This window comes from Hipposideros armiger, unplaced genomic scaffold, assembly GCF_001890085.2.
Source record: "Hipposideros armiger isolate ML-2016 unplaced genomic scaffold, ASM189008v1 scaffold_398, whole genome shotgun sequence".
In the NCBI taxonomy this organism is placed as follows: Eukaryota; Metazoa; Chordata; class Mammalia; order Chiroptera; family Hipposideridae; genus Hipposideros; species Hipposideros armiger.
The window spans coordinates 1,115,849-1,140,930 of record NW_017731748.1 but is presented as its reverse complement, the minus strand read 5'-3'; the positions used below and the strand labels follow the sequence as shown (position 1 = coordinate 1,140,930).

Genomic DNA, 25,082 nt, shown 5'->3' with positions numbered 1-25,082 from the left:
CCACAGGTTATTAATTTTATTGCACTGTTTCTATTTATTGTGTGCTTTTCTTCTTTTTTTATGGAATTTCTATATTCTCAAAAGCTGTACCTGCTTGGCATATCATCTCGTTTTGTGACTTTTTCATTCTTTCCATTCTTCTACTTTTGAGATATATTTTCTGCTAGTTTTCTATTTGTAACAATTCTCCATTAATTGTTAAAACTTTTTTCTCAATAGCAAAGCATTCTGAGCTGTAGTTTTCTAGAATCTTCTCTGTCAGCTGTGTTTCTTTAGAGGTTTGGAAGGATTGTTCTCTGTGCTCTTCCTTTTTCAGTTCTGGCTCCCTGAGACACGGGCTGACAGTTTTTTCTTTCTTTACTCATCGGGACTGTTTCAACTGCTAAGACATTTCCTTGGCAGTCATCCTGAGAGCAGCTGAAAGCTGTGCCATGCGCTGTGGGCTCAAATAGAATGGCAGTAGCCTATTAGTTCTCTGTTAAGCTACTGAGATTTAACTTCTCCATCCTGAGGTGTGTTCACGCCTCGGTTAGAACAAGTGCCCATTTATTCAATTATTCTTCAGCTCATGCGGGTCAGGAAAACAAAGCTAAACTTACATATGAACAGCGAGTTCTGCCTGCTAAGTTCTCCCTGGGATCAACTTCTTCCTAATACTCAAAATTAAAGACTTTCAGAAGCTGTGGGGCCTGACCTGCAGTCATCTCAGATGAAAGAAAATGCTTCACAAAGTTCTCATGCTACCCAGAGCCTGATTTCCTGGGGGAACCTAAAGCTATTTGGCTCAGGAGAGATGGATGGGTAGGGATGGAGGTTGGGAATGGAAGAAAGTCAATCTTCTCTGTGAACTGTCATCTTCCCAGAACGCCCTCCTTCTCTTTCTGAACAATAAGCTTTCTTGATCTAATTCACTCCCATCTCTTCACTTGTTATCTAACGTATTTTCTCCTTATTAGATCTTCTCTTAAACTTTATGACCCATAACTGCACCTATGTTTTACACATTACTATGGGAATTTTCACAAATATCTCCTAAGTGTTGCATCACAAACAGAATTTATTAGCTCTGGATGTATAAAAGCAGTCTCCTGGCATACCTTATCAGGCTCCTGGAAGCGCCATGTCCACGTCTCTCAGGCTGGAATCCCCTTTCATCTCCCCCAGGTTCCCCTACGCCTTACACTGGATATGGCATGCGATGCTGGCAAGTCTACCTTCCCAAGCCGCTGTGTGTCTCTACTGCTGCTGCATTAGTTAGGGTCTCTACCTACTCTTCCATTATTTACCGCAATAATATCCTAACTTATTTTTATGCCACTAGACTTTTCTAATCCAATACGTCCTCCATTATGTTTCTGAATTATAATGTTGATAAATTTCCTGTTCTGACAACAATAACAGCAAAAGTATTGACATGTCAGAAGATTGCTACAGACCCCCAGTTGGCTTCCTGCTTTCTTCATATATGTTCGTAATTGCCTTCAACTGACTCCATAGTCTGCTAGCTGGAGCTAAAATTTACTTTATTTTGATGTATTCTTAGTGGTTTGTGTGTCTGCTGCAACTGCTTGCTTAGACTAGCATTCAGCTCAGCCTTTACGAGTGTTCATTTTGGGACTGGTCCAGACTGAAGAGACAATGACTTTTTAGAGAAAGTTTCTCACATGGCAATTACAGAAGCACAGGAATAGAAAAAACCCAGCCACAAAAGAACATTTCAGCCTATGTGTCATGTCCACTAACATTCCATTGACCAAAGTTACATGACCAAGGCCACCATTAAAGGGACAGGAAAATGCTCCCCAAATATCACTGGAGAAACCACAAATTCATTTAGAGTGTGCTAAAAGTAAAAACATGAGTAAAGAATTGGAAAAAACCTAAATTCACATCATGATAATCTCAGTCAACACTTCTCTTCACAAATCAGTCACAGAGTTCTTCAGACACAGCGAAACTGTTCACATTCCCTTAGCATGCCTTAATCTCCCACATTTCAAAGGCTTCGTCTTTGTCTGGATTTTTTTTTTTTCCATTTACTACCTTAGTATTTATCCTTCAAGAGGCAGGTCAAATATTTCTGAGCATTCTTACCAACTCCCTCAGACAAGAATCAGTGAGTGTCCGTGCATTGAAGTTATTTTTGCCATACTGCCTCTCTCTTTCTCTGTCTAGATATCTGCCTCACAACTAAATACCTCAAGGCTAAAAATCATGTCATTTTCCTTTACATATAGGGCTGACAGCTAACAAGTGCTGAGTATATCACAGACCCCAAGTAAACATTCACCAAGTAAGAAAATCGACTGGGAAATTGTAAATTTCCAGACAACTTGGCACTGACATAAGACACTGAACATTTTATTATATCTAGTAATTACAGGATCACTTAGTATGTATACAATTTGCTTTAATTTCCAATTTTATTAATTCAACTAGGAATAATTAAATGTTTCCACTCATCTTACTATAATAAAATCTATCTATTAGATGCTCTAAATGTAAAAGCTAGCAACTGATTTCTATCAAAATAATAAGCATCAAGAAAAATGCATTGTTTCAAATTAAGTAAGAGTTGTATTTATTAAGTAAAAAAGAAAAAGGAAAGATTTAAAATGTTTTATCTCCTTTTCAGGTCATAGTTTCCTCTGGGCACGATTCCATTTTAAATGAGATTTTTCAAACTTTAACTTGGACCAAAGGTGAACTTGTTTGAGAGTTTGAACTAAATTGCTTTAGCCATTTTTGAGTTATGTGAAGGTGAGAGTACATTTTTCATGCACCTAACTAAAACAGGCTCCAACCTTTTCTACTTACATAAGTCACAAATGACTAATGCTATATACTTGAAACTTGAAAGGATTATTATATTTCTCAGAGAAGCCTCTACATTTAAAAGAAAATTTCTAATCATTTTTAAGATGACAAAATTTTCCATTTATGAGCCCAGAAATTGCCAAAAGGACTGTAGTTTAAAAGTAAAGAAAATACAATTAAGGTCAACTCAGATTTCTGTCTAGGTTAGATAGGAAAAGGATATAGGACCAATATCAAATTAGTGTAGCATTTCAGGGAAGAAATGTTGGGAAGTTAATGCACTTTAAAGTGCACTTTAAAATGTAAAAGTCATTTAACCTCAACCTTTTACAATCCAGCTGGAGGGAAAAGCAACAATCTGCAATATAAATTCTCTGCCCTGCACATCCTCCAGTGAGTTTGATCACTTAAACTTTGAGTTCCTCTTGAGCAAAGGAATGGGGAAAATATCACTTAGCAAGTGGCATAAAATAAATCTGGTGTTACTTATCACATAACAAATTACTTTTTCAACCCAGCTAAGTCCTCTTTAATTCCCTGGACAAAAATTGTTCACATTTTAAGATGTAAGAATAATATATTACAGGTTTAGAATGTTAAAGAAGAAAAATGCAGTATCTTTATTTTTTAACTTCACATTTATATTAACATGTCATATTTCTACATTCATTTATACTCTGGCTTACTGAGATGGTTTTCTTCCTTTCTCTGTTCACTTTCCAGTTTCCACCAATTTGATAAGCCTATCTTTTATATCAATACTCAAGTCAGTGATGGGTGAATAGGAAATGATCTGAGGAATTCCATCATTCAATTCCAGAGGATAATATCTGTGGAGGATTAGATATAATAGGAAAAAAGAGACCTTCCAAGTGTTGAGCAACTTTGCAGTATGGTTCAAAAAGTACCTTAGAGGACTTATCTTGGGTCAGCATGAAGGCTGCGTTGGAAAGTTAATAAAATGAAGTTGGCAGAAGAGCTAGGAAGTGCTCTAATGGGAAGTGCCTGACCTAGGTTCCTACCAGGAATGGAGGGAAAGGAACCAGAGAAAACTACAGAGCCCAATGACTGATTGGATATGGAGAACACACAGAGAGAATGGCACACAAAAAGCTTACTTCTAGTCATTTAGAATTTGATAAAACTGTAATAAACAGAGGAAAACCATTTTAGGTTACTGGAAAAACTAGAAGGGAACATGAGGTTTGAGATGGGAATGGAAGTAAGTATTTAGGAATTGTTAGGGAGTGTTGAGGGTTGATAAAATATGAAACCCTTAAAACAGATGCTCTCCTTTGACATAATTTCCTAGATGTCAATATTTCTATGAATAAAAATGATCTCCAATGCACAATGTCCTCCCTTTACTAAGGTGACAGGTAACAGTAACTGGTACATAGGTCATTTATTTCCTTACACAGTGCTTCATACCTTCTTCTTTTTTCAAAACTGCAAATATTTAGGTCAATGAGAGGTTTATTTTTAAAGATGACCTTTCCTAGGATTTTCCTCTTTCCAATGAGTTAAAAATTGATATAATTTAAGAAGGGGGAGATCAAACTGTTACTTATCTTTTTTAGTTATGGAAAACAAGTGCTTTATTAAAAAGGTAAAAGGCAAGTCAAGAACACTTTGACCTCATAATGTCAATATCCATAATTAATGATAACAATCTAGGCAAAAGATGAACCTGATCTCTCACGGAAAGAAGGCTAAGTTTGAACTCCTTACAGTTGTTTTTATTCCCTGAAATTTGGAAAGGAGAATTTACAATGCTCTACAAATCACTTATCCCAACAGCCTTTCAGGGATTACAGGTGGGAATCCGTAAATTCACCCGAAGGCCTAGCCTTCATGTCAGGATCTGTGAGTTTTTATAAATTCCAAAAAATAGATTATTGTGTTATAGCTCAGTTCTCTCTACCCTTTTCTACCCTTGGCCTGGTTCCCTCTTCAATAACCAGCTTTTTTGGAAAAGGTAAGAGGGTCCTGACTTATTTCTACTCTTACAAATTGTTTTTCTGTATTACAGCTTGTTCCTCAGTCCTCTGTTTATTTGCCTCATCTTGTACATGTAATTGTGGGCATAATTTGTGCTAGGAGGGTCTATGCACGTTAAATATATTAGCTCTTTTACTTTTAATGATGGCCATATAATGTAGGTGATATTATCATCTCCCCTTTACAGATGACTAAACTGATGAAGAATATAGTTAATCTGAGCTGCTCATACAATCTAGGTAGTGAAACTGGGTACCAACCCAGGAGCCTGGGGGCTTCAGACTCAGAGCTCTTCCCCTGTTCTGCCCTCCTGCCTTTTTCTGATATAATGTGACATGCTGAAACAGGGTGTAGGCACAATTACGCAGAGAAAAGGGGAATAGGAAGCTATTTCTCTTTCAAGTATTTAACTCTATCTCCAGAAGTGCATTAAAAAATTGAGAAAAACATGTAATGTTTAACAATGGCTGGTTATCATCTGTTGGCAGGTAGATGAACCAATTTTAGAATACGGGAGCAGTACAATACAATTTTTTTTTCATTTGCCTTAACATAATGTTTAACAGTATCCTTTAAAGAAAAACTGAAACAGTTAAAGATCGGTGTTTGCCACAGGTTGTGGGTGGAGGGGAAAGAGAAAATGGATGAATATGCAGAGCATAGATTTTTAGGTCACTGAAAATACTCTGAATAATACCATAATAATGGATATACACTATACATTTGCCCAAACCCATATAATGTACAACACCAAGAGTGAGTCATAATGTAAACTATGGACTTTGGGTCACTATGATGTGTTCAGGTTAAGTTAATCAATTGTAACGAATATACCATTCTGATGGGAGGTGTTGATAATGGGGGAGGCTTATGCATATTTGAGAAAGGAGATGTATGGGGAATCTCTGTATTTTTCCCTCAATTTTAATGTAAACCTAAAACTGTTCTAAAAAATAAATTCTCAATTAAAAACCAAACAAAACAAAATCTAGAAAGCTCATAATCCATACATGTATTCCAATCTCAACTAAAAGGTTCTTACTTTACTTCCCAGAGCTGTTATCAAATGTAAGAAAACCAATCCAGTTTCTTTTTTATTTTAGACACTGATTACTAATAAAAAAGATATTATTGAAAAAAAATGAATTCCTATTCACTCAGTAAATGAAGAGCATAGTTTCTCTACAGAAGGGTTGTCAGACACACTGTAAAATGAATTCAAAAGATAGTCAATCTGTCCATAGTTTAGGAAGAAATTTTACCTACTAATCACTTTTATTACTGGCAGCTGGTATTTCACAAAACACATTCAACAAATATTCTCTGAGTGTACAATATTGCACGTTACATGCTCAGTGCTGCAGGCATTTGAAAGATGCGGAGATTGTGCCAAAGGGCTTTCCATGCGATTCCCTAGCTCAGCTGTGCTGTGACCTTGATGCTTTGGAGACCAGAAAGTGCAATATACAGAATTATTATGAAAGAGCAACCATGTATTCTTATTTAAAAATATGCTACTTCCAAAAGCGAGTTTTGTGTTTTCTTCCTGCTTATTGGAAGAGCTGTTGCTCTGCTGCTCAGAGGCAGAATACATATGAGGATGTTGAAAGATAAAAGCCTATCGGGGATTCCTGTGAAACTTATCAAAGTTGTTTCAGCATCTATGCCATAGTTGAGACCAGTTACCTAATTATATTGCAGAGATTGGGATGTCTAGGTTTGCTGCAGTTTCTGATTGTAAAACATCATCAATTCGACTCATGCTGAGCTGGGTTCATTTAATTTCAATTAGTATTTATTGAGCTCCTATCTTGTACCGAACTCTGGGTGGAGAGATTGGAAAATAAACTGCTTTTTGGGATACCGTAAGTGCTTGATAATCACACATCAAATAAGTATAGCTAACCCTTTCTAGCACTTGTTTTTTTCATGCTAAGCATTGCTCTAAGAGCTTTTCAAATATTAACTCATTTGATCCTCATAACAAATTGATATGATCCTCATTCTGTGGATGATGAGCCTAAATCAAGAAGTTGAGTGTTTTAATTTGTCCAGGTATTGTTAGTAATGACGAGGAGAGGTGGGATTTACTCAGGTATTCTGCCTCTAGCATTCATATTGCTATTCAATAAAAAGGTGTCAGTGAGTGGTTAATGAATGAATATATACATTTTTTAAATGAATAAATGAAAGATACCAAATGGGGAGACCTTTGAGACATGAGTAAAATGTAATCAGTTTAAGGTAGCATGGGAGGGAACTGCAGTAAGAAAGAAAAAGTTGAACAGTGAAATTGGTTCTATAAACCTAGGAAAGGAAACCTAGGCATGGAAATTCAGTAATAGAAGTTTTGGTGGATCACGAAAAAAAGAAACAGATAAAGCAACAAAAAGAATTCCCAATCAGGTTTTGTGCATACTTTCCAAGGCCAATATGCATTTGTGACTACATGAATTTTAGTCTTGAATTGGGTTTAGTTAAATTCTTCTACACATTATGACCCTTGCTGACCCTCTCTCATTCAGACTCCATCATTCTGTTAACTCTACTGCTTGACATTTACTCTTACATAACATGAAAAAACAGGATATAGAATTCTGTTAAATTAAAAATATGTTATAATTTGGAAAATATCCTACCTGTTTTCTGATTTTTTTCTCCATGTTATGAATAAAATTAAAATTTGAATTAACATATAGTATAAATTGCCATTTGTTTGTAATCACCTAAAAAAAGGCATTCTCTATATTATTTAAAGGCATCAAGGCATCAATACTTTTTTTTGTTCTTTTTTTTTCCTTTTTTCCCTTATTTCCTAAAGGCTGTTTTACTGACGTTGCTTGAAATTTTTCTAGATTTTCCTCTACTATCTAGACTATAAAAGTATTTTCCTCCTCCCTAGCATTTGGCTGAATGTCTTTAGGACTGCAAAGATTTTAAGATTATTGAAACTATTTGATACTGAAGATAATGTTTTTTTCTAGACCAATCGTCAATGATTCCTTTTGATCTCCACAGACTCCCTCTGAGCAGAACAACTCTTTCTGGAAAATTCAAGAACCAGAATTATGAAGGTGATGACTGCTATTAAGACTCTTTTATCTGTGGCAACCCACATATCTGACATATTTGGTTTGTACCTGTTTCATAGGAAACTGTGTGAACATTAATGAGTTTAGAAAGCAGCATCCTGCAGTGGGAGACTCTTTTTTTTAATTATCTAGCAATTTTCTGAAAATCTATTTCCCCAATCTATTGTACGTCTTAAAATTCTCTCATTTTTATATTACTGGAAGTTTGAATGGTATCAAATGTTGAAATGTGATTATGGGAGGGTAGGAGGAAGTCTTACAAGAGTCTATTTTTATATGCTATAAGTTAAAGACCTGGTTATATTTTTTAGGTCTTATTCATCAGTTATAAGGATTTTTCACACATCCTTATAAGTTATTCAATAATTTAATATTACATATTATTTAATAAATTGTTTTTTAAAGATGTTTGATTACTAGAGAACAGTACCCAGAGTTGCTACCTATATTATCTAAATATCCAGTTGACAACAAAAATGTATGAGGCATGTAAAGAAAAAGAAAAGTATGACCAATATGCTGGAAAACAAGCAGGAATAAAAATTGCTTGTGAGATCAACTAGAACAGGAAAAAAAACAAACTTTAAAATAGCCATTATAAATATATTCACAGAACTAAAGAAAAGAAAAGCTAAAGACGCAAAGGACAGATATGTCAGATCAAATCAGAGAACCAATAAAGAGATAGAAATGATAAAGACAACCAAATGATATTCTAGAGCTGAAAAGTATAATAACTGAATTTAAATGTCTGTCTGTCTGTCTGTCTGTCTGCCTGCCTGCCTGACGGTCTACCTACCTACCTACCTACAGAGGGTGCCAAAAAATGTATACACATTTTAAGAAAAAAAAAAACTGTATTAAAATTGTAATACTCAATATATACCGATAACAAAAGAGGAATACAACTCATGTATATACATTTTTTTGGTCATCCCTGGTATATCTATATCTCCATCTCTGTATCTATCTCTATTTGTAGCTATAGATGTATGCACATATTTGTGAAGATACTAAAACACACTGAATTGGACACTTTAAATGTGTAAATTGTGTGGTATATAAATTATATCTCAATAAAGCTGTTTTCAAACTGAGCATAAATTTACATACGATCATATCATATGCTATTATAATGTGGTTACCTTTTTAGTGTAACACACTAAATTGAGAAGAAGCTCAAGAAATAGTTATAGCCTCTGTTTCCTGAATGTGACCATATTCAGAATATCATTCACTTCCTCCTTTAAAAACAAAAATGTATCAGAAGTAAAACCAAAATTCTCTTTGAGCAATCAACAAAATATTTGAGGTAGACTTGTGATTTTTTTCTATTTTTTCCATTCTACTGTATTTTTAAAAGGCATTTTAAATAGTGAAGAAACAGTCATATATGCACATTGATTTTTATTTCAATAATTCTCATCAGTTTGAGTTTTGTAGATCAGCTTGGCTTGATAGTTGTGGGGAGACTGGTATGGGGGAAAGTATCAGTTAAGATTTCAGAGCTCTTTTAATGAATACCACCAGTCACAAACACACACACATTCATGTGGGAAAATACACAAACACAAAAATACTGAGTTAGCTCAGAGACAGGGCAGGGAGGACACCCAATTAAATGCATCCTCTAGATGATCTTTAGACTTATTTTTAGGTTTTTTTTGGCTAATGTCTGCCAGACTGGTCATTCTAAGCAAGGCTGGTGGGCAGTCTTAATGGGTTTCATGAAACAAAAGACCCTTTTACTGGTGGAATCACTTAACATATGATTCTTTTATATTCCACTGGAGACTGCAAATGTAATTCATACGTGGGAAGAGACAAAGCTCAGGAATTTATGGATTTAAAGTATTGCTCATCAGTCTTTGTTCCAAATAATTGTTTCTAATAAACCAACTCAAAGTTCCTAGAGAAAGACATCACTGCCTGACACAATGCTATTGAGTTTTGCTTCCAATCTCTAAATAAATATTGAAAGATGAACAAAGATTTGCATAAATTTGGCGATCTAATATTGATAGCTGTATTGAAACAAAACAAAGCAAAATCAAAACAGCCTTGTGTCTCTGGTTGAAGGCAGGGTGATTGCGATCAACATTTATTATGTTTTAAAAAATGCTATCAAATTCCATTTCATGGGGGAGATAATGTAGTAGGCAATGAAAAAGACTTATTTAGATAACAGTATAATACTAAGAAAAGTGTTCACAATATACAGAGGTTTACTTTGAAAATCTTGAGGCACTTGGTCACATTCAATCTAAGGAAGATGTCTTGGATGTCAGAAGAGACAGTATTTTGCTCTGCCTAACATTTCCTTGACAGGACTTTTGCTAGGGTAAAACCCTGAGGCCCACTCTTAGCCAACTGCCTCTCATATTCAATACATTCCATCAAAGATAAAAGAAGACCTGAGCAGTGATACTGGGGATTGGATTATGCATGCCCAACTCTGGGACTTAACCAATACCACTGGGCTAATCCCATCACACAAGGTATAATGGTGTCTATTTTTAATGGGTTATGCTTCTGGAAGCCACCTCTGCCCCACAGACGAGCACTCATTTTTTTATGTTGCATTGAGGGAGAGCACTCTGGCGCCTGCTGTGGATGCACTTGTATGTGATGCCTTGAAATAGGGCTTATGTTTTAACTTCAGTCTTGGTGAATTCTATAAGTACTTCATAAATGGTTCTAAAGTCTCTATGGGGGGAAGTATACGATATTAGAGCCTATGCACTCTGACAGAAAGTGGTCCCAGAATTGTAATGGAATACAAAATAAAAATCTGAAGTGTCTTCATATCTCCAGGAAACCTCCATGAACTTATAGAACAGAAGCTAATGCAATCCGATATAGGTTGAACAATTGTATGTAGAGATCATGGGAGAGAGAGAAATGGTAAGGACTTCCAATTCTGGCTACGGTGTAGAAGGAAATCATGAGACCATGATTCTCACCCTAACAATGAAAGTGCGTCAGATAAACTCAAATTCAAAGTTTTTTGTTTAACTGTGAGTACGTGGATGCTGAAAATGAACCAAAATCAGGAACCGATCTGGGAAGGGACCCAAGGGAGGTGTCATCACTGGCAGAGACGAGGAGGATAAACCCACTAACAATAAGGTAAAGGGAAACGAATAAGGGGTGACTAATGGTTCATTCTGCTGATACGATGACTAAAATACCTGGAAGTCCCACAACGAGTAAACATTCACCCAATGAATGCTACCATGAGCTTTCACTGAGTACATGGGGATCACAAATGGGAGGCAAGACGTGAACAGCATCACCGAGTAAAATAGCGCGGGGTTTCCCCAAGGTCAAGGCTGTATTCACGAAAAGTCTGAGCAGGGCAACAGAGCTGAGAGAAATCGCCCAAGGCACTTCTGGCTTTCATTTAGTACAGAGGGCAAGATGGGAAGAAAAGCTGGAAAAGATGCCTCTGAGACATGCAAGGCTTTTGCCAAGTACCAGGCGTTGTTGACCTTCCAAAGGCTGGGGACAAGGCAGCAAGGAGGAAAGTGATCTCCTAGTGCATAGAAAGCCAGAGCAAGGCTGGGAAGCAAATGTAATTCCGCAGGATCTCCAGAGATTGGTAATCAAACCTTGCAGCGGAAAGAGATTCCCCATGGTTCCGGAAAGCTGGCAGTGGCATTGTAAAGGCTGTGTAACCACCTGAGTCTCACTCTGGGCCAGACCCTAAACCCTCCTCAGAGGAAGGTCCTAGTGCCGATGCTGCCTTCCAATTGTTTTAAGCCGTAAGTCAGTAAATCAAGTTAATTTTCAAGGAAGCACATGTCTACCTCAATTCCAAGTTAGACTTAGAGACACATAACAAAAGCCTAACAGAGGAAGGGGTCTGTTTATTTTTAGAGGAAATCTTATTTATTATTTTTTTCACACAGTGTGAAGAGGCAAGAAAAAGTAAACCCAATGAGCAAGACAGGAAACAGACAGCGGAGGCAGACCCAGATGAGTAAGAGATGGAAATCACCAGCCAGTAAATTTAAAGCAATGACAATGACTGTGTGAAAATATCTAGTAGAAAAGTTAGACAACATAAACAAACAGATGGGGAATTTTAAAAAGACAAATTATAAATACATATATACCAGAAATTAAGATTTTACTTAATTGGCTTCACATTACACTGGACAAATAAGGAAAGAAACATGAATGAACTAAAGATAAGTTTTTAGAAATTAATGAAACTGAAAAGCAAAGAGAGAAAAAAGAATGACAGCAGAAAACAAAAAGTACAAGATTTAAGGAGCCTCATCTCATTGCTCTTAAGTAAACTACACGGACTAAATCATCATTTGAAGATGGTTTGTTTTAGCCAGAATATTGATCTTTCAGTTAATTTTAATTTACAATTTGTGCTTTTTGCTAACATTTTTGGGAAAAAAAATCTAAACATAATTTTAAAAATCTATTTTTTTCTATATTAGAAAAATGTCAGAAATACAATAAGATTAGTATTTATTTTAGGAAATCATAACTGAGCTATTTAAAAATTTTTAACAATGTTTAATGAAATAATTTAATTTTTTTCACAGCATGTAATCTGATTTTTAAAACTGAAAGCATTAAGGAAATATTCACAAATGCATATACCAACCACATCAGGTGATAGATTACATTTTCCCTAACACATATACTGTATTTTGATTTTCTCATCATTGTTCAATCACATAGTATTAAAGATTTTTAGACGATTTCAGAGTAAACCTAAAGAATATGTTAGTTTGATCTTTTAGATAACGCATCAATTGGATTGAATTTTCTGAAAATAATGGCCAATTCTAGACATTATACTTGACATATTATTGCACTAAAAACAATACTGGGAAATAATGTTTGATATAAAGGCCATTAATTAGAATAACAGTTAATTAACTAGGCATTTGAGCCATTCTATTATTTATTTACAGAAGTGTGTTAATGAATTGCAATTTACATTTACATTCATAATTACAAGACATAAAAGCAATAAATTGTTCTACTCCATTTTCTAGAAACTGGCTCATACTTAACACAATTTGTCCAACTCTTGTGGTTTTGCAAGAATTAGCATGACAAAAGCAGGCATGCTTGTGCAGATTTAATTATATTTTTGCTGTGTTCTGATAATGATCTCATTTGGCTTTACTTTTTAACAATACCCTGTCTCCTAAATTCTGTGAATTTGTTCAAGAAATTAAATGCCTACTATCTGGCACTTAAAACACAAAGTGTATTCCTAATCGAAGAAAATGTGCATCTTGTTCCATTTAGTTTGAATCTTTAAAATATAAAGGCCATGCATGAACCTTTAGGGATTTAGCAAAGGAGTTAAGCTCTTGATTTCAAATACATTACAATACTTTGCATTGAATTATATATTCAGATATAAAGGATTTCAGCAGTGGAATGCTTTGGATTCCCCCTATTACTACAAGACCACACTCCCACCCACTCAGTTCTTCTTACCCTGTTAATTTGCATCTAAGCAATTATACTCTTATAATTGAGGAGAGACACCTTTTATCTGGGCAGGGGCGCGTTTGCTAACTAATGAGAATAAAGGATACTCTCCCGAGAAAAATGCACGGGCACATCCAGTGCGCATGCGTGCAAGGCGCCTGCGGACGCCCAAGTGCAAGTGGACACCAGACCTCAGCAGAGCATTCCCCCGAGCTTTCAGGCTGCAGCCGACCCTGGACCAGAGTCACGTAATATTACAACCGTGCCAGAAGAGAACTCCAGTCTATCCTAAATTAAACCTGAAAAGTCTAGGTGCCCTCCCCCCCCACCCCACGTCAGTCTTGCACCCCCTATGTGCTTCTGTGACTATCTTTTTAGCCATGCTGTCGCCAGCGGCACGTTCCTCGTGTCCTTTGATTTCCTCAGTGACAGCACAAGGTATGTGTACAGTGAGGCTCCACTTAGAGTGGGGGATGTTGTGAGAAACGTGTGCGGGGGCGATTTTGTCATGTGGTCATGGAGTGTAGGCTCACAAACCTAGAGGGCGTCACCTCCGGTGGGAATCGTGTGTGCATGCTTTTATACGGCCGGCAGCACAGGCGCTCCGTTCACAGCAGCACGTGAGCGATGCCCTGGGCTAGGTTTTCATGATGCCTACAGCATCCCCAGGCAGCAGGGAGTTCAGTTACGATGTTAAGGGGCCACTGTCATGAATGCAGCCCCTCGTTGACTGAAGCATTGTTAGGTGGCACATGACTCTATTTGTCTGTATCATCCATCCTTGTATCATTTCATACTCTCCTCGGTTTCCTGTGCTTGATCTAAAGCCCCACTGTTCCCATCCGCAGCCACTCCACGCACCCTTTAACATATGTCCATCATGTGCTCTGGAACCCCTTCCCACTTACTGGATGATGGGCATACCCTGTAGCCCCCTCAAGAGAACCCTGACCTTCCCACAGTCCAGGCTACTCCTTTCTCTCCTCCAGAGCTGTTCTTCGATCACTCATAAAGTCACTCTCCTTTGGGTCTCATTTCGACCACACGGCCAGACAATCAGCTTCACGAAGTCTTGTCACTCCTGGTAGTGTCACCAGGGTCTAAGAACCATGCCTGCATACTGCAGGTCCCACCACTGACACCTGTCTCTTGTGATACAACCTCTCTCGTGGGAGAAGAGAGTACAAATATCCACTGAGTCTTCACATGAAATGTCAATGAATCTTTCTTAGCATGTGTATGAAAACTCTATTGTATAATTCTACTTGGTGCTGAGCAAAGAAATCAATAGTCATATAATAAACACACTTACAACAATCATGTCTTCTATTAGAAAATGCACTTTAAGTTCTTGTTTATATCATTGAAATTGATTGCTGAAAAAAATCTATTTCCCCTCAGCAACCTCAAGCTAAATATCTCTAACAATAGCCTACCTTATAATACTGTGAAATTTACTAAAACATCTTCGGTTGTGCTGGCTACATTTTTATCTGTACAGTATAAATACTGTTTATCTACCTGATTACTCAATACAACATTAAGTACTCCAGTCTGAAGTACACTAACTCTAATTGTGTAACTGACATCTACAGAAACCTTTTGTTCCCAGCCACATCAACTGGCAATATTGAAGGACAGTATTATTTGCGTTACTTTTAAGCTAAGGATATTTCTACTGGGTTGTCAGAAAAGACATGACACATTTTTGCAACAAAAAACAGAAAAAATACATCATGACTTTTCCGACAACCCAATATATCAGCTTTTATTCTCTCCTGTGTATCATACACAAAAGATATATCTTAGGCTCATTTTACCTAGTGTTCCCACATATTGAAGTACAAATTTTTCTACTAACTGACCAAAAACAAACAAACAAAAAAACAAGAAAACAAACAAACATGATTTTAAAGTCGGAACACAAAAAAACATTCTTTATATTTTATTTTGAGCTTGTTAATTTAGTCCAGGACCTCACTATCACACTGTGCAGACTCTTTGGCCTGTGAGTTTTGCAATGGCCATTGGCCAAACACAGAGAATAGTTGACCTACACTGCCAGAGAAACATGTCAAAAAGTCTATTATTTTGAAAACCAGAAACGCGCGCATGTGCTGTCTCTGTTAAATTAAAAGAATATTATTCTCCTTTTCTCTCAAGTATGGTAAAGTCAACCTTAGTATACTATGAAGCAAGGGATTTTAGTGAAAACATAGAGTTTATCCACTAATTCTAGATTATGGTGTATCTTCACTTCTAGAAACTTATAACCAAATACTTGTAGTTAATTGTATTTTAAAAACATTTGGGAAAAATACTGCTTAAAGCTGGACTTAATGACTTTTCTGTCACTTACCACTTTGACTCTAATAAAGCCCTTCATCAGGATAATGTTTTTAAATGCATAAACTAAAACATGAAAATTTGCAAAAAAAAAATTTAGTGTTATTAAAACAACATTTTTAGCCATGTACACTTTGTGAGGGCGTCTGTGTACCTACCTGGATGCACTGACACAATTTGACCGTATGTTAGTTAACATTTGGCCATGAAAAACTTTGACCCAATTATCAAGCTAAAAAAATTACATCAAGACGCACACAATTTCATCTTAAATATATTACATAACTCACAAGGAAAAATGTTAAAATATTTTTGGAACACAATTATTTAAATCAGTGAGATAGATATGCAAATATATAGAAATGGATTTCAGAGACAGGAAACATAATGGTATGACATAAGTTGGGGGTACCCCATTCGTACCTTTATGGCAGTGGATGCGATCTGAATGTGATGAAGTCTCCGGAGGGTGCTATCCCTGTCAATAAAATAGGAGGCAGCCAACTGATGCAGCGTCTCCAGGGTGACCGAAGAGCTATTGGTGATGGAATCACTTCCCTCAGATCGCTTGCTCAGCTTCCTCTTGTCCACAAAGATTGTGAGTGACTCCTCTCCTGCACGAATAACATTTAACATTATTCCTTTTTTCCACTTAAAATCAATTTTTCAATGATTTGCTGATGAAAGAAGCAAAAATTACTAACATAATGAAACAAAAAAGTGATAAACAAACGGGCAAGAGACTTTACTTTTTTGTTGTTCATGAGTTATTTCCCATGTGCCTAGAAAAGTACTTGGAGTATTGACAGTTGTACATACATATTTAGTCAATGTTGACTAGCTAGATTTTGTGGAACAATTTCTGTAGATTTTATTAACTTTCTCATATAGTGTAGCTTGCCTAATGCTCATGTGGCCCCAAAGCAAATTAAGATAAGAAAATATGTAAAATGAACTTATGTGGGGGTGCATAATACAAAAGGTGCATAATATAAAAGTGTATTTATGCGAAAATGTTTGCCACAGATCAGCATGACGAATGGAAACATGACTAAGCATATTACTAAACATTGCCAGTTTTCAATTAAACCTTCAAAATGCAGAGGGAAAAAATATATATATGTATGCATCTATAGTTATGTAAGAATTATGTTAAATTCAGGGGTTGCCTACATATGGTATATTAAAATACTGTGTGTTAAGAAGCTCTATGGAAATCATTACCATCCAAGGACGCTTTAGGTACTGACAATGGATTCTCAAGGGTGACATTTAAAGTATATTACAACTAAGCTGCAGTTTTCAATGTTCAAATGTTAACCAAAAAAAATATATCAATGTCATTTAAGTTTAACAGTAAGGACTAGCCATCCTCAGACTTCCGTATTCTTGGATATTCACCTAGCATGTAATTGTCAAACAAGAAGCTTGTTGTCCTTTCAAAAATCCATCTGTCCGGATGGCATTGTGCCCACTTACAAACTGAAAAGCTAGTTTTATAAAATACCAAATAAGATTTTCTAGCAGAATAGTCTGCATTTCTTCTCCAAATAATACCAATTTTAATATGACATAGCCGAGGTGACTACCCAAGCTCAAACATTTCTGCAAGAGGTCAAGTCAACTGATGTCAGAGATAAGGTGTCAACAATATTATGTCTGAAAAATCACATCCTCGGTTTGTATTTGGACCCTAACCTGCATACCGGAAATCCCTCAGACTAACTAGAATAGCTGAAGGAACATAATAATACCCCTCAAAAACACACACACGTGGGTCAAATTACCAACAGCAATAGGTTGTGTGCGCGTGAAAACAGCTTTCAGTGGAAACAGCTGAAAGCAATAAGAAAACAGACTATGTAGGTAAATTGCTCAACAAACAAACAAATTCCCAACAATTATTTACCTCCAGAAAGAGAGGATCAGCTAATTGGGAAACTTGAGTTGTCGACTGGACAAACAATATTCCATGTCGTCCGCCAAGAAGAGGGATTTATTCGAGAAAGAAAAACAAAACCCGCTGCAGCAGCCCGACAACCTGCACTTCAGGCTGCCCGTGAGCAGCAGGCTAAGATGGCTGCTATATATACACCCCCCCCCATCCCGGAAGTGAGAACCAAAGAGTTTAACAGGAAGCCAGGACTACAGAGTGACAGAAAGCCCAGTTCCAGTGCATAGACCTCCGAGCTCCTGGACCAGGTCTCTTAAAGCGCCAGTTCATCTTTATCAGAGTGAATGTATCTCGCAAAGACCAATGAACCTGAGAAAGATTCACTCAGGAGCCAAGTTGTGAGCGAGTAGCAAAACAAACATTCTCTCCACCGACGTCCAAAGCACAATGGTGCTATGATAGTCTAGGAACTCATAATGCAGTTCCATGGCATATGCGAGTGCCATGGTCTGGATGCTAGTGTCTCTCAAATATTCTTATTAAATTCCTAACCCCCCAAAGATGATGGGGATTAGAAAGTGGGACCTTTAGGAGGTGCTTTAGGAGGTGCAATGGAATTACTGCCTTTTTAAAAGAGGGGTCAGAGAGATCCTTTGCCCTTTCAGCCAAGTGAAAATACAAGAAGTCTGCAACCCAGAAGAGGGCCCTCACGTGACTATGCTGGCACCTTGATGTCAGGCTTCCAGCCTCCAGAACGGTGAGCAATACATTTCTGCTGTTTATAATACTCAGTGGTATTTTGCTAGCAGTCCAGATGGACTAAGACATCTGGAGGCATAAGTTAAAAATAAAATGGAAAATACATCTTGGTAAATGTAAATAAAAAGGAAGCAAAGTTAATTGGGGTATCAGGTATTAGAGGATTCAGACCAAAACTTATTAGATGAGAAAAAGAAAAATACTATAGAGAGCTAAAGACTAACACTTGCAGAGTTGTTTTAATGGTGACACTTTTCACAGAGCAGAAACTACAGAAGATATATAGGTAGGTTACAATAATGAGAAGTAAAAATTAAAAGTATACTGCTGTATCACAATTATGGAATTTGCCAAATTCCAAAAGTTTGACAACTTTGGCAAAACTGCTGGCAAGCTGGACAGAAACAGGCCTTCTGATATGTTGATGATGATAATGCAAAATGATAGAACTATAAAGTGGGCAAGAGTAGTGAGTGACTCAGCAATCCTACTTTTAAGAATCTATCCCAAAGGAACACTGGCTAAAATATGCAAAAGGTTCCTCATGGTGGCTATACTGTTAGTATTTGGAACAATACAAATACCTCATCAGTAGGAATGAACTATGTTATATCCATACAGTAGAATACTGTGCAGCCATAAAAAAGTGAGGATGGTTTCTACACACCAGTATGATCGAAGCAAAGGAAATAAAACTATGTTTACAAGTGGTACTTTTTTCAATAAGAAAGAAGATACAAATATAGCTATTTATCTATATCTACATCTAATTTGTGAAAACAAACAAAATAAAAAACACTGGAAAGATTTAATTAAAGACTTATATGAACATTTAACTAAAAGAAAAATGAGGTAAGAGGATGGAGGAAAGCCCTTTCAAAGAAAAACTACTCCAAATAAACCTGGCTATAGTGTTTAAACCTGGAAACATTAAAAAAAAAAAGTTTCTATCTGTAAAAATAAAGTCAAATAGAAAAATCTCTAAAAATGAAAAAGAGAGGTTAATCCTATTCAACGTATATTGTTAGTAAAAAAAAATGACATCCATTTTTAGAATCTACTGTGAGGGTAAATAAAGTACAAAAATCAGCAAACTTCATTGTGTAGCCTAACTGTAAGCACGAACATCAGTAACGGTTGTATGGTTTTCTATAGGATACATGGTTACATTTCTGTGCACGGGCTTTGACTGTACAAGTCTATGTGAGCACGTTTGAAAATTTTCACTTAAGAAAAAATCATAATGACATGGGTGATTACAACTCATTCTATGTTTGGCCCACGTTTAAAACATATTTATCTGTAATTCAATTTTCTTAAGTAATTAGTAAGCTCATGACTTTAATAGTATAACCTAAATGATATTATGTATGATTTGATAATCTCAGATAATTCCATTTAGAAAATACATCTGAATAGCCAAGTTCAGCCTCACTGCATTCAGTGTTTTCTAGCTTCTATACAGGAGTTGAACTGCCTATTTAAAAAAATATTTTCAACTATTTTCTCCAATTCAGTGTTATATCATATTAAATTTAAAATAATTGGTTCAAACAGTATACTGGACATGAGTTTTGCCTTCTGGAGATGCGAGAAAGACTTTGCATATGTGACGAGTCTCATCTTCACTATGTCTCTCTTTGCATAGTAGTGGATTTTCCCATTACTGCAGGTATCTACCATTAACTGCAAAACTATATGTTGTTGGGGAGAAGAGATAATCAGACCCCTAGAGTGGATTCTGTCATTAGATTATGAGGTACGGCAACAAGAGAAAAATTAGAATTCATTATGACAGTTTAGAGGTAAGTGTGCCAACTACTAGTGCCAAAACAGATTTGGGTTCAAATGCTGTCTTCTATTTAGTATCTGAATGACCTTGAATTTATAACTTGACTCAGATTCCTCTTGTATAACATGAGCAGAGTATTCTTTCTGCAAAGAGCAGCTGTCAGCATGCAACAGATACTATCTGTAAAGGGTTCAGAATATGACTAGAATACAGGAAGAATACAAAAGTTGTGAACATGCTGTTCTTCTCTTTTATTCACCACAATTCCTTAGTACTGCATCAAGAAACTCTTTCCATATCTGGAAATTTCTGCTAATTTTAGCTATTCCGTCTCACTTGTGATGAACAGAAGCCTGCCCTTCTACGTCTTTTACAAATTCATTAGCCCCAGTTTGCATGCACGTACAGCAAGTAAACATCTCCCCCAAATAGCCCTGTAAGTACTGTATCCCTCTATATGTCTTCATTCTTCAGGTGAAATATTCCAACACATTTGTTTCTTAATAGAACCTCAATTAAATCATAACTCACCCCAAAATAGAGGAGTAGCATGTGCATATTTAAAAAGTGAATTAAAACTAATTTTATTTAAAAAATAGTTTGCAAATGTTAAACTGACACGTGATCCAGTGGGGAAAACGACACCTAACAAGAGCTAGACATCAGTAGTTCAGAGTGGTCCCTTGGAACAATATGAATGATAAAATAAATATTATGTTTAATGAGACATAATGATCTATAATCACCATCAAGAATAAGAGGCATTCTCATTCCCTATATACCCAAGATTTAAACAATATTTCCTTTGTGTTTCAAAAATTCCACCTTTCTAAAGTGATAAACACAGATAAATGTGTTTTCTTTCTTCTACTCGGAGAATAAATATACAAATAATAGATAACACTGAAAAAGGAACAGAAATTGTAAATTTTACTACACTTTTATTACTAATTCTACTGTTTACCTTCTTTTTTTTTAATTTGAAGAAAACATGATATCACGAGGGAAAGGAAAGCATGAGTTTTGGGGTCAGGAGTATGTGAGGGCTGATCCCGAGAGCCCACAGTCCCTCCACTTGGTGGCTGTGGGGCTTTGGTGAAGGTCGACCTTAGCCTTCCCATCTTGAAAACAGAGGCGATATCCTTCTCTTAACTGTTTGAGTAGATTAAACAATATATTGCTAGTTCCTCTATACAGGCTGGCAGAACTCATATGTATTACATATACAATAAATGTTGGTTTCCTCTCCTTTCCTCTTTTATGAGGGCTTAAGAGTAAGTGAGGAGATTTCAAATTTTCACAAGCAAGCGTTTCATAGATACTGAGTTTCACCACAGGAACACAAACTTAGTCAAAATTGTTGCAGGTGGATCTTGTAATCAAGATATATGGGCTTATTAAAAACAGTACTTGGTTATCCCTTCCAATAACCGGATAAAGAGAGTAGAGTCATAAATTGCTTATGGTTCTTCTCTAATGTGGAATATGAGTCCATGTGCGCAAAAGCCTTCCCACCATGAAGCAGGTGAGGCCATTCAAATCAGCACAATTGTTCCTTTAGGTTTTATGACTAGCTAGTTTTAAACCCTTACTTAACAATAGGCCAGAGACTTTGACACTGCCACTCAATATAAATGGAAAATCAGCCTATTTCTTTACCTCTAAAATAATCTCTTTTTTTTGGAGGGGGGGGTAGAGTGGGGGCTGTTTATTATTTTAATTATAGACAACAGCAATGCTTTTGTAATGTTTATGGTGTTCACATTTTTTCTGGCTTGTACAGTCAGTCTTAAGAATGAAGAATGCATCCTGAATTTTAATTGTAAAGCTCTCTCAAGTATTCAGTTATAAAAGTACACTAGAATTCTATGTCAATAAAAATATTCAGATTTGAAAACTGAGATATTATTCACCCAACTACAAATTTTTGTTCAAATGTCATTTTCATTCATATATTTTTAAGCCAGCTGCAGTTCAAAAGTATGACATGACTTCCAAAGGACATCCAGTTATGTTAGAAAAACTAAATGTGATTTTGAAAACCATTCAACATCTGAGTCTGTTAGAAAGTAAAAAGAATTAATGATTATGGATATAAAAGCATGTGATTATTTCACATAGAAATCATGCAGCTGTGTCATTGACAACTAAAATACTGTTAGTTGATGGACATTAAATGCACATATTGAAGGATGCTTTCATAGAGTATGAGAAACAGGACAATAAAACAAAAAAAATATGACTTTAATGTTATCCTATGATCAATTCATAGGAAGGGATTAAGAACGTCTGACATGTTGTGGACCTTACAATGATGCATATTTCTGTCCTGAATTTCAAATCATCTATGTTGTGTCCAGGAGGGACAGAAATTAAAGACCTTTCATGCTATTATCTTTTCATTTGGATTTTCTTAATTTGCAGTCTCATCTATATAGTTACAAAAAGGTAGGATTAAAAAGAAAACAATGGATAACAGAATGAGCAAAAGAATCCAAAGGATAATTCAGTAATGATGATGAGGCAGATTGTATTATTTTTTCCACCATCATCAATGGGTAAAAGGTCCACTGTAGAGAAGAACTATGAATGGTCCATGGATGAATTCTTTTAACCTGGTTTTGGAAAGGAAGATGTGTAGGTCAGTAGAGTACATGCACACCAGATACGCCATGTACTAGGACAAATTCTGAGAGCCGTGGCAAGGTTACAGCTGGTCTTTTGCTTTTCTCCCTGCCAGGAAGACCGCATGTTCCAAAAAAGGGCCTTCGTCAGCTGGATTCCCAGAATTAGGAGACACCCAGGGCAGAATCACAGGAGATCGTCAGTCAAAACATGTAATATTCCAAAGGCACAACCATACAATTATAATCAACTGAGATTTCAGTTTGTTTCACCCTCTGCAATGAAGCTAACTCATACAGGTTGGCTGTATTTTATGTTATTTCATTTTTTAATTATTTTTATTTATTTAGTTTAGTTTATTATTGCTACTGCCCTTGGGTTAGTCCACTGACCTATAATGTTTACCATCCCACCTAGAAAAAAAAAAGTGCATTTATGGCCAATGTCTTTCTGGTCATTTAACTTCTTTCTACTTGAAGATCTTATTGTGAGTATGGTTTTCTTTTTCATGAGTTTTACTTACAAAGGACTGCTGCTATTTGAGGAGAAATCCTTCTCACAGAAAGAACTATTGCAAAGATAGTTTACATGTAATTTTACATTTCATGTCCCCTTTTAGCTCAAAAAATGTTATTCTATTTTTGGTAATGGCAGATCCCTTGTACTACAGTGTTACCATGTTTTGGGTATTATTGTCCTTTCGGAATTATATTTCACATTGTTTTTACTACTAGTGATCTTCCTTCCTTAACTTAACATGCTAAACTGTTTGAGTCCTGATGTCTATCTTTCCACCAACAGAGTACTGTACGAAACAAGACAGTGTTTTAGAAACAAACAGATATAGGGGGAAAGAAATCTTAGAAAAATAGACTTCCAACAAGAAGCAGAGACTAATATATACAAGGCGGTAAAAAAAACAGACATGTTGGCTTAATACCAATTGGCATCTATCTGCAAGATATTATGGGAAGGAAGTAGCTAGACTTACACAGATTCGAAAAGGAAACATGTTTTGCAAAACACTCTAAAGGAAAGCAACTGATCTTATAATTACTAACTGTTACCTCCCAAAAACGTCTAAAACATGTCTAAACAAAATTGCCCACATACCACATAACATCCTCTATGGGAAAATGACGTGAACAAAGAGGAATTGGAAATAAATAGTTTCAAGGTTAGATGAAATGAATCTACCCTGAGTGAAATACAATTAAGTTACTTCTATTTTGAGCTGTTTACAAACAATGCTATCATGAACATTTTTGTGTTGCATAGTTAACAGGCTCCTGCTATTATGTTGGTAAGATTAAGTCTCAGAAGGGTGATTCCTGGAACACTCAAGAACAGTCTGCATTTATATAGCAACTCTAAACAGTGCGGTTCTAGCTTAATGTGCATATATATCACCTGGAGATCTTGTTAATCTAATAATAGATTCTGATTCATTAATCTGAGATGGAATCTGAGATTCTGCCTTTCTAACAAGCTCCAAGGTGGTGCTGATGCTCTTGGACCATGGACCACACTCGAGTAATGAGGCTGTAAATCATGGTAAAACTTATTACCAGTTAAATGTCCATCTTTATCAATGACCTGTGTGCTCCTTTAAGGAAGGTCTTGGGTATTTAACTGTTATAGGTAATTGGGTACATATCTGCTAAACACATGGACAGAGATTTATCTACCTTAGCCGAGTGCTATAGAGAAGAATAAGAAAAATATAACCAAATTTATAAAATTCTCAATCCTAACATTTATCTTTTGATTTAGTTGCCAGGAAAACAAATTAAGGTCTAAATTAAGAAACTAAAATAAACTAAATTAAGATCAACTGACATAGCCATTTTAATCTCATTTTCTTCTTTGTTATCTATATTATTATTTACATATATGGTTTCAAGTCATTTTAATAGACAAATGTTTTATAAACAATGAAAAGTTAATTAACAATATTGCTTTAATTTCAAAATGTTCACTTTCTTTATCAGAGAAACATGAGAGAGAGGGAGGGAGGAAGGAAGAGAGAGGGAGAGGGAGAGGGAGAGGGAGACGGAGCACAGAACCAACATAACTAATATTAAGTAGTATGAGTAAATATTTAGTTTTAAATACCAGTATGGCAGTCTTTTTCCCCTTCTGTGCCATTATTTTAATGATTCTGTGGGATATGAAGTTTCATTAAATATTTCTTTTCCTTCCAGTTCTTTTTCTTAAAACAGAATAAGCATTCCATATATATATATATATATATATATATATATATATATATATATATATATAT

The 25,082-nt window shown here is 35.9% G+C and overlaps 1 protein-coding gene across 1 annotated transcript in view; it reads right to left on the bottom strand.

The window, feature by feature from the left end:
* The window catches only part of BRINP3 (BMP/retinoic acid inducible neural specific 3), a 186,547-nt gene that overhangs the window by 17,812 nt on the left and 143,653 nt on the right, over nucleotides 1–25,082 (bottom strand). The window contains exon 4 of the mRNA XM_019663696.1: nucleotides 16,152–16,342. Coding sequence (XP_019519241.1) covers nucleotides 16,152–16,342 — 191 coding nt within the window. The remainder of the gene's footprint in view (nucleotides 1–16,151; nucleotides 16,343–25,082) is intronic.